Below are 13865 nucleotides of genomic sequence, written 5' to 3'. Positions count from 1 at the left end.
ATATGCCCTGTTTGTGAAACAAATCCTACACTCACCTGATGAAGGGGCAGTGCTTCGAAAGCTCGGTGCTACCAAATAAATCTGTTGGACTTTAACCTGGTGTTGTGAGACTACTTACTGCATCAGGGAAATGCCTGTCTCCCTGGCCAGAATCTATGCTGTTACGAAAAGTGCCACCCACGTACGTGCATCTTGCAGCAGCTGTACTGAAAATGATAGGAGATATGTCTAATATTGTTACATCTCTCCCCAAATTCAAATTTGTTCTTAAAACTGACGATAAATTTAGCAAGCTTCCCTACTTCCCTTCGCCTACTCTCTTCTCTGGCCTGATTGTGCCGTTCCCTGGGGAATTTAGCTACATTACATAAATGCGTGTTTGTTGAGGTGACATTGAGGAAACCATGCAACCAGCTGTGTATTCTTCACCTCCAGCCAGAATCTCAAATGCCCCTCTTGGAATGGTGCTGGTGCTGGTTGTTTCCAATGGGGTTCTTTGGGACACAGAAGTGCCCTCAGTCGGTAGCAGTATGGAGTGACCAAGACAGCTGAGAGTTTAGAATGTGAGGAACTGAGTGAAATTAATTAAGGCAACCCAAGTGTTGCTAAGCAGGATGTTGGCCACTTACAACCAATGCAATGTGCAATGTCCAGACAGTTGTGTAAATTGGACAAGTCTGATTGAAGACTGTCTGTGTGGAATTTGCACATTCTCACCGTGTCTGCGTGGGTTTCCTCCGGGTGCTCCAGTTTCCTCCCACATTCCAAAGATGTGCAGCTTGGTGGATCGGCCATGCTAAATTGCCCTTTAGTATCAGAGGGACTAGCGAGGGTAAATGCATGGGGTTATGGGGACAGGGCCTGGGTGGGATTGTGGTCGGTGCAGACTCGATGGGCCGAATGGCCTCCTCTTGCACTGTAGGGATTCTATGAAGTCATATCCAGTAACATGAGCATTTTTAATTGGTTTGTTTGGACAGAATTACTGGTTTATCCGGATAAGCCACCTGCATGTTTGTGGCTGAGCTTTCCGGCTTTCCGGGAGTTGATGAGGTTCAGCAAAGTGCCATGTCGTCGATCGGTTTAAGGGAGATGGGGTGAGATTTGTTCTGTAAAGTTAGATTGAAAAGAAACAATACCTGGAGAGTGGCTTGTTGTTTCATTGGTCATCAGTGCTTCTAATCAAACATCATTCATTTGACAAAGATTCATTTTGGTTAGGTTGTTGAGATATATACTGAGTGCAATCATAGCCCCAGAATAATAGAAATGTCGAAATGAGGCTTGAGAGACTTTGGAATCAGCGAGGATTAATTCTCAGCGGATCTTTTATTTTAATACGTAGCATAATACATTAACCCTTTCAGAAGAATTTCTGTCAGTAGAAATCTCCCTGATACTGAAAATTACTTCATTTTATCCCAGTTATGGCAAACAGATCAATCAGTTCTACACAATCAGTCCACCATGAGCAGACTGCACTGTATACTGTTGAACCTCATAATTCTAGAAGTGGTTGAGCATTGTGATTTCTGTACAAGACCTCAGATTTCTGAGAGAGAAAGAAATAATTTAATATTTGAGGTGCTGGAAGACCAGGAAAGCTAAATAGGTCAACACGAACAGGTGCGATGGCTATGCTAATCTTGCTGTGGAATTGGGTATGGGCAGTAAAACTAGGGATAAACTGAAGATTTTGGTGGGTGAAAAAAGGGGGACCCATCAGTACAATATTTTTCCTTTCGGCTTTGGGATTTTGACTAGGGTTCCTTGTGTCGACTCTTCTCAAGAAGGTTCCTTTGGAATTCCATCTGCTGGTGGGATCCTTAGCTTCTCCAGACAAGCCAGGGTACTGGGGGGCTTGGGGGGAGGGGGCGTGGGTTTGTCAGGGGGAGCGGTGTGAACGTTGATCCATTGCTCCTCGAGAGTGTCCAATCCACAAACTCAGCGGAGGCCTATCTGTAATCAACACAGCAGGACTGGGGGAAAAAACCGCTTGGCTTAGAGACTTTGCATTCGCTAAATAAATGGTAGAATATTGGAGTACTTAAATCTGGAGTTGACAAAGGCACAGTAAAAGGTGGGCAAAAGTAAATTCAGAGGTGATGTTACTGAGTTGGAAGTAAATAGTCTTAAAGAATACGTGATCTGAAGAATTTATGTTAAATTAGCACTTTACATGTTATTGTGTTCCGAAGTATTTATCAATCAATCAATTACTTTTGAAGAATGCTCAGATCTCTTAAACACGTGTCAGTTTGCACATAGCAAGACTCAAAAAACATCAAATGAAATAAATGTGCAAATAATCCGTTAGAAAAGCAGACGAGTGGGAAATGTTGGTCACGACACCAGAGGAGCTCTTTGAAATATTGACATGTGATAAAATAGATGGAACCTCAGTTTAATATTTTTAATTGACGATGACAATAACACCAGTGCAGCATTCCCTCAGTACGGTACTGCATTCTCATGACAGGCTAGATTATATGCTGAAGGGATTCCGTGGTCCTGTGGGATGGCTTGAACCCATAACCTTCTGGTGTGGAACAACTGTTGATTTCCAGTGATTCTCCAACGTCTCTCTAAACCTGGAAACCTGGTCTTAACCCAGCATCATGCAATTTTCAACCTCTTCTTGGCTTTAAGTCCCATGTTCAGAAAACCTTTCTGAGGTGTTCAAAGTTCAGAATTGTTCCTATTTGGAAATGAAACCCCCTTTAAAGCATTTCATTCTGCTTTACTTTAGTCATTTTGGAATTACACTAACCTAAAGATTAAATGGCATAATGACATTTATGTGCAGCAAGTCTGAATCTCATTCGTGAAGCCTCCACATCTTAACCCAATGGGAAGCATTTTCTGATCAGGGCCAGTGTGATCTCCTGGACTCGTTTCGATCGCCTCAGGGGGTCGGAGAGGAATTTCCCAGATTTTCTTTTCCCCATATTGGCCCTGGGGTTTTCACTCTGGGTTTTCGCCTCTCCCTGGAGATCACATGGTCTGGAATGGGGGGTGGGGGTGAGTTAATAGGTTGTGATGAACAAAGCATCGTAGCTGTGAGGGACAGCTCGGTGGATAGGATATTAGGATGTAGATAGGCTGGAAAATTGGGCGGGGATTCAGGATTCAATCCTGGACCGGGGAGCGGCGCGGGCTTGGAGGGCCGACGGGCCTGTTCCTGTGCTGTATTGTTCTTTGTTCTTTGTTCAATCAGGTCGGGTGTAAATTCAACTCAATTTATTGTCAATATATTGTAAACTCATTATATTGAGTTTTACTAGGCCTGTGTACAGTGTAATCAGGATTGCTCATTTAAATTGTTATCTACAAATTCATTGTCCTACAATTTCACTAAGGAGGTTGGTTAGAGCCCAGAATGTATGTTGGGGGGTTGTTGCTGTGGGCTTGTGGGGGTGGGGGGGGAGACAAGTGATGGAAGAAGAAGGGAGCAGGGAGGAAGAGAAGGAATTGGGTGAAGATCTGTTATCTCATAGTTCAATTGTGCTGTCTTTAAAAAAAAAAATGGCTTGATGCACTGCACATCTTTGACTTTTGAAAATGCTAATGGGAAATTGCCTTGCAAGAAATCATGATACATTTGAGAGACCATCAGCATTCCTAAATATGTAAATTAGCATAGAAATGAGCATCTAATATTCAAAGGGATTGCCATCGCGATTCTGAAACGGACTTCTGTGATTGAGTCTGTAAATTTGTACCAGTGAGAATCTTGTACCAGCGAGAATCTCATGTTATTTAAATTGCTTTCCTATAGAAAAAGGCAGCTGGTGAGAAGTGAGAAACAAAACAGCATTTGGTGTGGTTACTGATGGGATGTAGTATTTAGTCAGATTCCAGTGTCCAGTGGACAATAATGTATGATTTAAGATGCCAGTCTAATAAAGGCATTCAGATGATGGAAACAAGAGCAAAGCCTAAATTGTTTAACTGTAATTTGAATCAGAGATGTGTTTGTTTTTTTTAAAACAGGCACTGTGAAGTTTATTGGAATTGACTTGTTCTTTTTCCTTCCACTGAAGGTGGCTGTCATGGCAATACCAGTGCCCAATTGTGCACGGTGTTGGATATCAAAAAACACGCACGCCAAAGGACTAATGATTATGACTGAATTGTTTTATGTTTATCATATGATCCATCTACAATTGATTACCAAGTATTAATTTTGGGAGCGATCACACGGCAATAATGTTATTAAGGCATTCGGAATAACCTTGCAAAGCATGAGACTTTAATCCGTTCATGACTGTCAGTCACTTGAATCCTGAGATGATATGAATAACAATAGTTTACAGGGGCTCAGTTTTGTGTGTTTTGCTGGCAGCAGCTGTATTTTCTCTAAGTCTTTTTTTAATCTCCCTACTCTTTTATGTTCTGAACACATTGGTCCATATTGCAATACCATTCCATACTCATTAATGGCACACTTACCCAAGCAACCATTCTTCAGATTTAGTTCTGGAAGGAAATGTAAGCAGGCTATTCAGTTATTGAGAAGAAAATCACAATTGAATTTACTCCTGTCCTTGCGGTTGCACTTTTCCAGCAAATGGTTTTTTTGATGTCAGAATAAAGACCTTAAACACACACACTTTCACCAACCATGCAGTACTGCCTTTGTTCAAAAAATAATAACAGCATTTATATAGCGGCTTTCACATGGGCACATTGAGATAGGAGATTTTTGAGTTGATTTAGTATTGTCAAGTGTATTAGGATACAGTGAAAAGTATTGTTTCTTGCACGCTATACAGACAAGGCACACTGTTCATAGAGAAGGAAAGCAGAGGGTGCAGAATGTAGTGTGGGTGTAGCTAGGGCACAGAGAAAGATCAATTTAGTGCGTCGTGGGTCCATTCAAAAGTCTGATGACAACAGGGAAGAAGCTGTTCTTGAGTCGGTTGGTACGTGACCTCCACTTTTGCATCTTTTTCCTGACGGAAGAAGATGGAAGGGAATATGTCCGGGGTGCGTGGGGTCCTTAATTATGCTGGCTGCTTTTCTGAGGTAGCTGGAAGTATAGACAGAGTCAATGGATGGGAGGCTGGTTTGCGTGATGGACTAGGCTTCATTCACAACCCTTTGTAGTCTCTTGCGATCTTGGACAGAGCAGGAGCCATACCAAGCTGTGATACAACCAGAAAGAATGCCTTCTGTGGTGCATCTGTAAAAGTTGGTGCAATGGAAGTGGAAATTTGTGCTTTATGATGGCAAGGATACGGAGTCAAAGGTTCAGCATGGGTTCAGATAGGACACTGAGGTTATGAACCATCTGGTTTAGTCTGACACAGTGGCCAGAGAGTGGATTGGAATTGATGACAAGGTAACAGAATTTGTGACAAATGCTGAAAACAATGCTTTTAGTGTTCCGAATGTTTCACTGGAGGAAATTGTGGCTCGCCCAGATCAGGATATTTGACAAGTAGGGCACAGAATCGGTGAAGGGTTTGAGAGAAGCGGTGGTGATGTAATATAATATAAAGAATATAAAGACTGACAAATCCCCAGGGCCTGATGGAATCTATCCAAGGCTGCTCAGGGAGACGAGAGATGAAATCGCTGGGCCTCTGACGCAAATCTTTGTCTCGTCACTGGGCGCAGGTGAGGTCCCAGAGGATTGGAGGATAGCTAATGTGGTCCCGTTATTTAAGAAGGGTAGGAAGGATAACCCGGGTAATTATAGGCCGGTGAGCTTGACGTCCGTGGTGGGGAAGTTGTTGGAGAAGATTCTTAGAGATAGGATGTATGCACATTTAGAAAGGAATAAACTTATTAACGATAGTCAGCTTGGTTTTGTGAGGAGGTCATGCCTCACTAACCTGGTGGAGTTTTTTGAAGAAGTGACCAGAATGGTTGACGAGGGAAGGGCCGTGGATGTCGTCTATATGGACTTTAGTAAAGCGTTTGACAAAGTCCCTCATGGTAGGCTGGTGAAAAAGGTTGGATCTCATGGGATAAAGGGGGAGGTGGCTAGATGGGTGGAGAACTGGCTTGGTCACAGAGGTGGTGTGGAGATGCCGGCGTTGGACTGGGGTAAGCACAGTAAGAAGTCTCACAACACCAGGTTAAAGTCCAACAGGTTTATTTGGTAGCAAATACCATAAGCTTTCGGAGCAGAGCTCCTTCGTCAGATGGAGTGGATATCTCACTCCATATCTCACTCCATATCTCCATATAATTACCTATAATTACCCGGGTTATCCTTCCTACCCTTCTTAAATAACGGGACCACATTAGCTATCCTCCAATCCTCTGGGACCTCTCCTGCGTCCAGTGACGAGACAAAGATTTGCGTCAGAGGCCCCAGCGATTTCATCTCTCGTCTCCCTGAGCAGCCTTGGATAGATTCCATCAGGCCCTGGGGTGCATCTCCATATCACTCCATATCACTCCATATCACTCCATATCACTCCATATCACTCCATAACACTCCATAACACTCCATAACACTCCATATCTCACTCCATATCCACTCCATCTGACGAAGGAGCTCTGCTCCGAAAGCCTATGGTATTTGCTACCAAATAAACCTGTTGGACTTTAACCTGGTGTTGTGAGACTTCTTACTTGGTCACAGAAGACAGAGGGTGGTAGTGGAAGGGTCTTTTTCCGGCTGGAGGCCTGTGACTAGTGGTGTTCCGCAGGGCTCTGTATTGGGACCTCTGCTGTTTGTGATTTATATAAACGATCTGGAAGAAGGTGTAACTGGGGTGATCAGTAAGTTTGCGGACGATACAAAATTGGCAGGACTTGCAGATAGTGAGGAGCATTGTCAGAAGCTACAGAAGGATATAGATAGGCTGGAAATTTGGGCAAAGAAATGGCAGGTGGAGTTCAATCCTGATAAATGCGAAGTGATGCATTTTGGTAGAAATAATGTAGGGAGGAGCTATACGATAAATGGCAGAACCATAAAGGGTGTAGATACGCAGAGGGACCTGGGTGTGCAAGTCCACAGATCCTTGAAGGTGACGTCACAGGTGGAGAAGGTGGTGAAGAAGGCATATGGCATGCTTGCCTTTATAGGACGGGGCATAGAGTATAAAAGTTGGGGTCTGGTGTTGCAGATGTAAAGAACATTGGTTCGGCCGCATTTGGAATACTGCGTCCAGTTCTGGTCGCCACACTACCAGAAGGACGTGGAGGCTTTGGAGAGAGTACAGAGGAGGTTTACCAGGATGTTGCCTGGTATGGAGGGGCTTAGTTACGAGGAGAGATTGGGTAAACTGGGGTCGTTCTCCCTGGAAAGACGGAGGATGAGAGGAGACTTAATAGAGGTGTATAAAATTATGAAAGGCATAGATAGGGTGAACGGTGGGAAGCTTTTCCCCAGGTCGGTGGTGACATTCACGAGGGGCCATAGGTTCAAGGTGAAGGGGGGGAGGTTTAACACAGATATCAGAAGGACGTATTTTACACAGAGGGTGGTGGGGGCCTGGAATGCGCTGCCAGGCAAGGTGGTGGAGGCGGACACACTGGGAACGTTTAAGACTTATCTAGATAGCCATATGAACGGAGTGGGAATGGAGGGATACAAAAGAATGGTCTAGTTGGACCAGGGAGCGGCACGGGCTTGGAGGGCCGAAGGGCCTGTTCCTGTGCTGTATTGTTCTTTGTTCTTTGATGATTTCATGTCATAGAATCCCGAGTGCAGAAGGAGGCCATTCGGCCCATCGAGCCTGCACTGACAACAATCCCACCAGAGCCCTATCCTGCAACTCCATGTATTTACCCTTCTAATCCCCCTGACATTAAGGGGCAATTTAGCATGGCCAACCACCTAACTCGCACATCTTTGGTCTGTGGGAGGAAACTGGAGCACCTGGAAGAAACCCACGCAGACATGGGTAAAATGTGCAACAGACAGTGACCCACCCAGGAATTGAACCCAGGTCTCTGGTGCTCTGAGACAGTAGTGCTAGCCACCGTGCCGCCCTTTCCTCGAGCAGTAGGAGCCAAGAATGGGTTCTTCATGGACTCCGGTGCAAAGATTCCCTGGGTACGATTGGATAAGTAAGAGTGGAACCCAGTAAGGGTAGGCAACAAAAATGCACACTCACACCGTACAATTGGTAGTCACCAGTATATTCCTTTCAATGTGCCCAGTTTTCCATTTCCCCACACACAATTCGTGGAAGGTCACATGAAGTCAGAAAATTTTCCAGCTGAGCAGTGTGCATGTGAAGAATGATACCAAAGTGGATGTGTATTATCTAGAAACAACAAAAATATTTATCTATATTTATGCTGACTGCTAAAGTAGAATTAAGCTTGCGAAGCCACTAACCACATCTTCAATTTCCAGCATTTTCTTGATAATTGAGGCATCTATGTAAATACTTGTAATACCACTTTATTATTCACAGGGTTAAAGATTATATCTCCAGTATATTCTCCAGCTGTGGTATAGATGAAGTACCACCCCTGCTGGCAGAACGAATCGGGTAGCAGTAATTAGATTTTCCCCTCTGGGATTCACAAAAAGCAACACCAAATTAATTCCTAGTTGCTTGAACAGTTTAGTAATTATCTGAGGTGTGTGAGTGTGAAAGAAAAGGGAATGAGTGCAGCAATTTCCTTCACCATCAGTGTTTTTAAAATGTATTTACTCACTGGTTTAGAGATCCATGCAAGTACTTTTAAGTGTAGCCAGTGACAGCATCTACCATTCTTTCAAGCATCTTCCATATTTGATGTTTTTCAGTGAAACAGAAAATGGGAGTGCCAGAAAGGGAGGAAACAACTATCCTCCCAAGATCTTTTTTTTACAACAGATTTCTGCTAGAATGAAATTGGATAACTTGAGGCACACAAACACCTTTCCCTGGATTGCATATGTGAAATTCTTAACCAATATTAAAACAATAGCAGCAGAGGGTGCAGCCAAGATTGGCTTAGGTCCATATCGCATTGCATCTTCTGCACTCTTCCATTCTTAATGTAGTGAATGCAAGTGAACAAAGAAGAAATGAACAGAATGGGATATATCAAAAGCCTGCATTTGGATTTACTGATCGCTATTACACAGAATTGCATAGAGTGTTCAGGGAAGCACAGGCCATTTGCCCTAACTGGTCCTTGCCAGAGTTCCTCACATCACTCTTTATCTAATCTTTTCATCATAACCTTCTTTTCCTCTCTCCCTGATGTGTTTGTCTAACTTTCCTTAAATGTATCTCTGCCATTCGCCTAAACTGCATCCCAGTTCCGCATTCTGACCACTTGCTGGGTAGAGAGGTTTCTCCTGAATTCCCTATCGAATTTATTAGTGACTACCTCACATTTAAGGCGCTGAGAATTGGTCACCCCCATGAGTGCAAGCATCTTCTCTACATCTGCCTTCCTGTCTCCAAGGCAGAAAGTAAACTAGTTTCAGGCACCTTTATAGGATAGGGAAAATAACTGGTGTTGCACACAAGGAGTCCATACCAAGTGTCATTTATAGGTCATGTGAGGAGAGCTACTTTGTAAAATGGGGTTCATCAGAACTTCTGCCTGTGGGTCTACATGTGAAACAGTAACCTGTTTACTCCAATGACCAATGATGTTCAATCTCAGTGTGTATTTCCAGCATTGTATTTTTACACACAATTACTCTGGCCAAAAAGTGTTTCTTGACTTGTCAGAAGAGGTATGATAATTTTATAGAGAAAGACAAGTCAAATTCCATTGCATTATGTATTCCTTTGTCTAAACAAAAGAAATTGGAAGAAAAATTATGCATATCATGATCAATCGCCATATTTTCTAAAACTACATTAACTGTGACCGGCGATTCATTATTACAAGAGTTATAAAAAGCTAGCCATCAGCTTGCACATTTATTTATCTTTATATGTTTAGCATTTGCTGAGCAATTCAATAATGGGGGGTGATTATTTTTCCACCCACTTCTCCAACAAGAAAAGACAAAAACCAGAACTGGATCCGACTAACTAAAGTATAACTAAAAATGTGGCCTTCAAGAGACCTCTTATTATTACATAGCAGGCAGGTTAATGGAAACTCCTATCATTCTTTCTGTGTGTCATAGTCCAGATGACAAGTGTTGCAGTTTCATAGCAAAGGCAATGCTTACAGTATCCCTTTGAATTTTAGTTTACACAGCTATTGTCCAGGGTTCACCTCTTGCAGGCAAATTAAAATGAAACTTCCCATGGTATAACCTGGGTTTTGTTCTTCTTGTTCCTTGTATGCTCAGTAGAATAAAATGCAATTCAAAAATAAATTTACTTATTTTCCCAAATTATCAGTTATTTTTCATGAATTTTCAGAGATCCGCAGGCAGTTTTTTGAAATTGGTAAGTACATTAGTAATTGAGGTAAATGTCAGTTTTGGTTTATGATTGTTTAATTTAAGGGCTTGTGGCAGATGCAAAAAATGATCAAAGAAGCGAGACAAAAGGGTTCAGATGCAGAGATCAGGTTGGCACTGATCTGGAGTTGACTGTACATTGACTTTTCACTGTTCATTGGTGTCATGACTGGCTATTTCCTTAAATATTCAGGAAAGCGCAGAGATCGATGAGGATGCAGATCATGATCATGTTGATGAAGGGACTGAACCTGAGCTTCAAAACCTCCCAGGGTCTGATGAAGAAGCAGGAAGTCAGAAAGAGGTGATTTTTGATTAGCTGTGTGACATCATAAGACTGATGTCACTGAACTTTTGTAGCATAATCTCTCCATCTCCCCCCCCCCACCCACCCAACCCTACCGCAACCACTGATTACCCCTTCTCCCTCTATTAATAGTAGAATCCGCCCTTTAGAGCTATTCTTGTAGACATATTAGTGACTGTGTACATAGAATCAATGAAACTTGTTTCCAAATTTGTGGAAAAACTGAACTGCCACACCAAATTCTGGCTGGCTGACCAGTGTTGCACTCCAAAAGTTAGGAAGTGCTGTTCTTTATGCAATCTGTGCAGGTTATAGTCAAAAGCATTTACTATGTTTTAGACTGAGTTTAGAAACTTAGAAACCCTACAGCACAGAAAGAGGCCATTCGGCCCATCGAGTCTGCACCGACCACAATCCCACCCAGGCCCTACCCCCATATCCCTACATATTTACCCACTAATCCCTCTAACCTATGCATCCCGGGACACTAAGGGCAATTTTAGCATGGCCAATCAACTTAACCCGCATATCTTTGGACTGTGGGAGGAAACCGGAGCACCCGGAGGAAACCCACGCAGACACGAGGAGAATGTGCAAACTCCACACAGACAGTGACCCAAGCCGGGAATCGAACCCAGGTCCCTGGAGCTGTGAAGCAGCAGTGCTAACCCACTGTGCTACCGTGCCGCCCGTTTATTATATCAAAGGTAACAAGCCACAAATTCTTAGCCAGGTCAGTTATATTCAACCATGCAACACATTGTGAGTCTTTTTTTCAATCCATTGAAGAAACTAGTAATTAATTCATTCAAAAAAACTTGAATGATTGGATTGCTTTTCAATTCCATCGGTTTTTCAAAAACAACTTGTATGTTGAAGTTCATTATTTGTTTTAACCAGGCGACGTACTCCAACCTGATTAAATGATTTTATCTGTTCCACTGGTAATCTATTCCATGTGTGGGAGCCATTTACATTATGTAGGAAAAGGAAGCTTAACTTTACACTGGTGTACAATATGCCCTCCCCCAACACCTGCCCCCTACCCCTCCCAAAAAAGAATCCTGATTTATATTCAGCACCATTTAAAAATGGCTGGAGTCAGTACCTCTCATCGTTGTTTGACTTATACTTCCAACCTCTGAATTGTGAGATGTGTTGTGCTCAATATCATCCCAGCGCTGATCGCACTCTTCATACTGGTCTGCAGAAAACCAGTTACTGTCTACATCCTGAGGTTACTTATGGTTTTTGTTTCCCTTGATGTTTAACTGAGTTCGGCTGCAAGGTATGTTGCCCACCGAAGCTTGGTGAAATATCATCCATCATTTTTAACAAAGATAAACACATTACCTCTCGTTTTGAAGTTGCTCCACACAAGACATCAGTCACACTTGGGATGTGTTTGGCCATTTGTGCTGAGGGTATGCCACAAGGGAAAGGGTATAAGATAAAGTAATGGCTCATATTACATAATAAATGCAGCTCCTATTGTGAAGTGCTATCAGTAGTCAGGTGTTGAACAAAAAATGAATCATGTAATACCGTTAAAGTTTATGGAATTTTTATATTTTGTTAATCCTAAAGCAATGTTGATTACTCTTTCCATAATTGTAAACATGTTTTAGTTCAATGCAACCTAGAGAAAGTAGTAACAAATAGGTTGGCATTGGCTGCTAAGTAGAACTTACTGACCTGTTCTTTTTGATGATTTACAACTTGCAATTGCAAAAAAGGTGTCGTCTGAGCAGAGCCAGGGAAGAAGTGAGCTCGGAAGAAGTGAGCTTGGAAGTGTGCTTGACTCGGAAAGTCGAGATGTGCAGCCCCCAACCCCAAATAAATTAAACCCTGACAAAGAAGCTGATGATGACATTGACTCTATTGATGAAAAGTTAGGAGTCCGAGATAAAAGTGGGAGTGATACAGAAGGTGATGTCGTTCTAATGAGAGCTGAACAACCAGGTCACCGGGGGAGTGCAGCAGCGACTGACGAAGAGGAAAATGAAGACATTGGAGCTGGAGACAGTAGATGTGACTCTGTGGACAATACGTCAAAACTGCCTCCAGTTAAAGATGAAGAATTAACGTCTGAGCATCAGAATGGGGGTGATCTCAAATCAAGATGTTTCACTGTGAATGCAAGTATAGATCGGGAAATTAATGCAGGCAACGAAGTGGACACGAAAGAATCTGTAATGCCTGGCTGTAATCCAGATGAGTCGGGTAACCCACATCAAAAGGTACGATGCATAACGAATGTAGCATTCCATCCTGTTCACTGCCCCAATGTTTTTGGGGGGATTCATATCCTGTTGGAGGGTGCTGTTAACATGCAGGTTCATCTGAACAATTCCTTCTGTGCTTGAACAACTCCATCTTAGTTCCCCTTACCGAAACAATTTGTTTACTGACTGGTGGAGTTGCAAAAAGAAAATTATTTCCAAGCAGAGTAAAACCTAATTTGCAAATAAATGATTTGCTTGTTATGATACTGTTAGAGACTGTTAATGTTGAAAAAGAAATCGGAATGCTCATGATTCATGAACAGAACTACACCACGAGATTTCATGTTTTAATACAAAATGAGCTTTATCGCATAGAAAGATAATTAAACTAAGCAAGCGCTATTAGTTTAGAAATATAGCTAATAACTATGTAATCTATGAATCCAATTTTACTTCTACTCCCCCAAATGTTCACTTATACATCACAAAAATCTTGAAAGCTCATTCACATTGTCTGGGACTAATCCAAAGGTATGACACAGCCCTCCAGAATTTGCTTTATTTCTCCTCAGTATCTCAGCTTTCTCCAAGGTACAAGATTTATGGAGCTCCTTCCATTAGATTTTGGCTAAGCAACTCTTGCAGTTTTTCCTTAAAGACCTCATGACCATAGATTTCTCAGCTCCTTGTCCTGACTGCCAGCAGATGTACAGCTATCTTAGCCTTCCAAATTAACTCTGCTGACTGCTTTCTGCCACAAGGCTCTATGAGGACCACTATAAATGTAATCTCCCACCTTCAAATTGGACAAATCTTCCAGTTTCTTTTCCCCTCACAAATTCCAAACTGAATTAAACTCAATGCGGTGAACAATAAAGTTAGTTTTTTCTCTGGTTACTGTGCCGGTTGAAATAAAATTTATCTCCTTTTGTTCTCCCGACTCAGTGAAATGTCCAAATCAAACCAAATCTCCAACTTCCTTCTGTGCAAAAATACT

The 13865-nt window shown here is 42.4% G+C and overlaps 1 protein-coding gene across 1 annotated transcript in view; it reads left to right on the top strand.

Moving 5' to 3' along the window:
• The window catches only part of cep164 (centrosomal protein 164), a 220549-nt gene that overhangs the window by 93645 nt on the left and 113039 nt on the right, over window positions 1-13865 (top strand). The window contains exons 10-11 of the mRNA XM_078198959.1: window positions 10530-10640; window positions 12380-12883. Of these exons, the coding sequence (XP_078055085.1) occupies window positions 10530-10640; window positions 12380-12883 (615 nt within the window). The remainder of the gene's footprint in view (window positions 1-10529; window positions 10641-12379; window positions 12884-13865) is intronic.

The sequence above is a fragment of the Mustelus asterias genome, chromosome 27 (assembly GCF_964213995.1).
Source record: "Mustelus asterias chromosome 27, sMusAst1.hap1.1, whole genome shotgun sequence".
NCBI lineage: Eukaryota > Metazoa > Chordata > Chondrichthyes > Carcharhiniformes > Triakidae > Mustelus > Mustelus asterias.
Note: the sequence above shows the minus strand (reverse complement) of the source record. Positions and strands in the feature narration are given on the sequence as shown.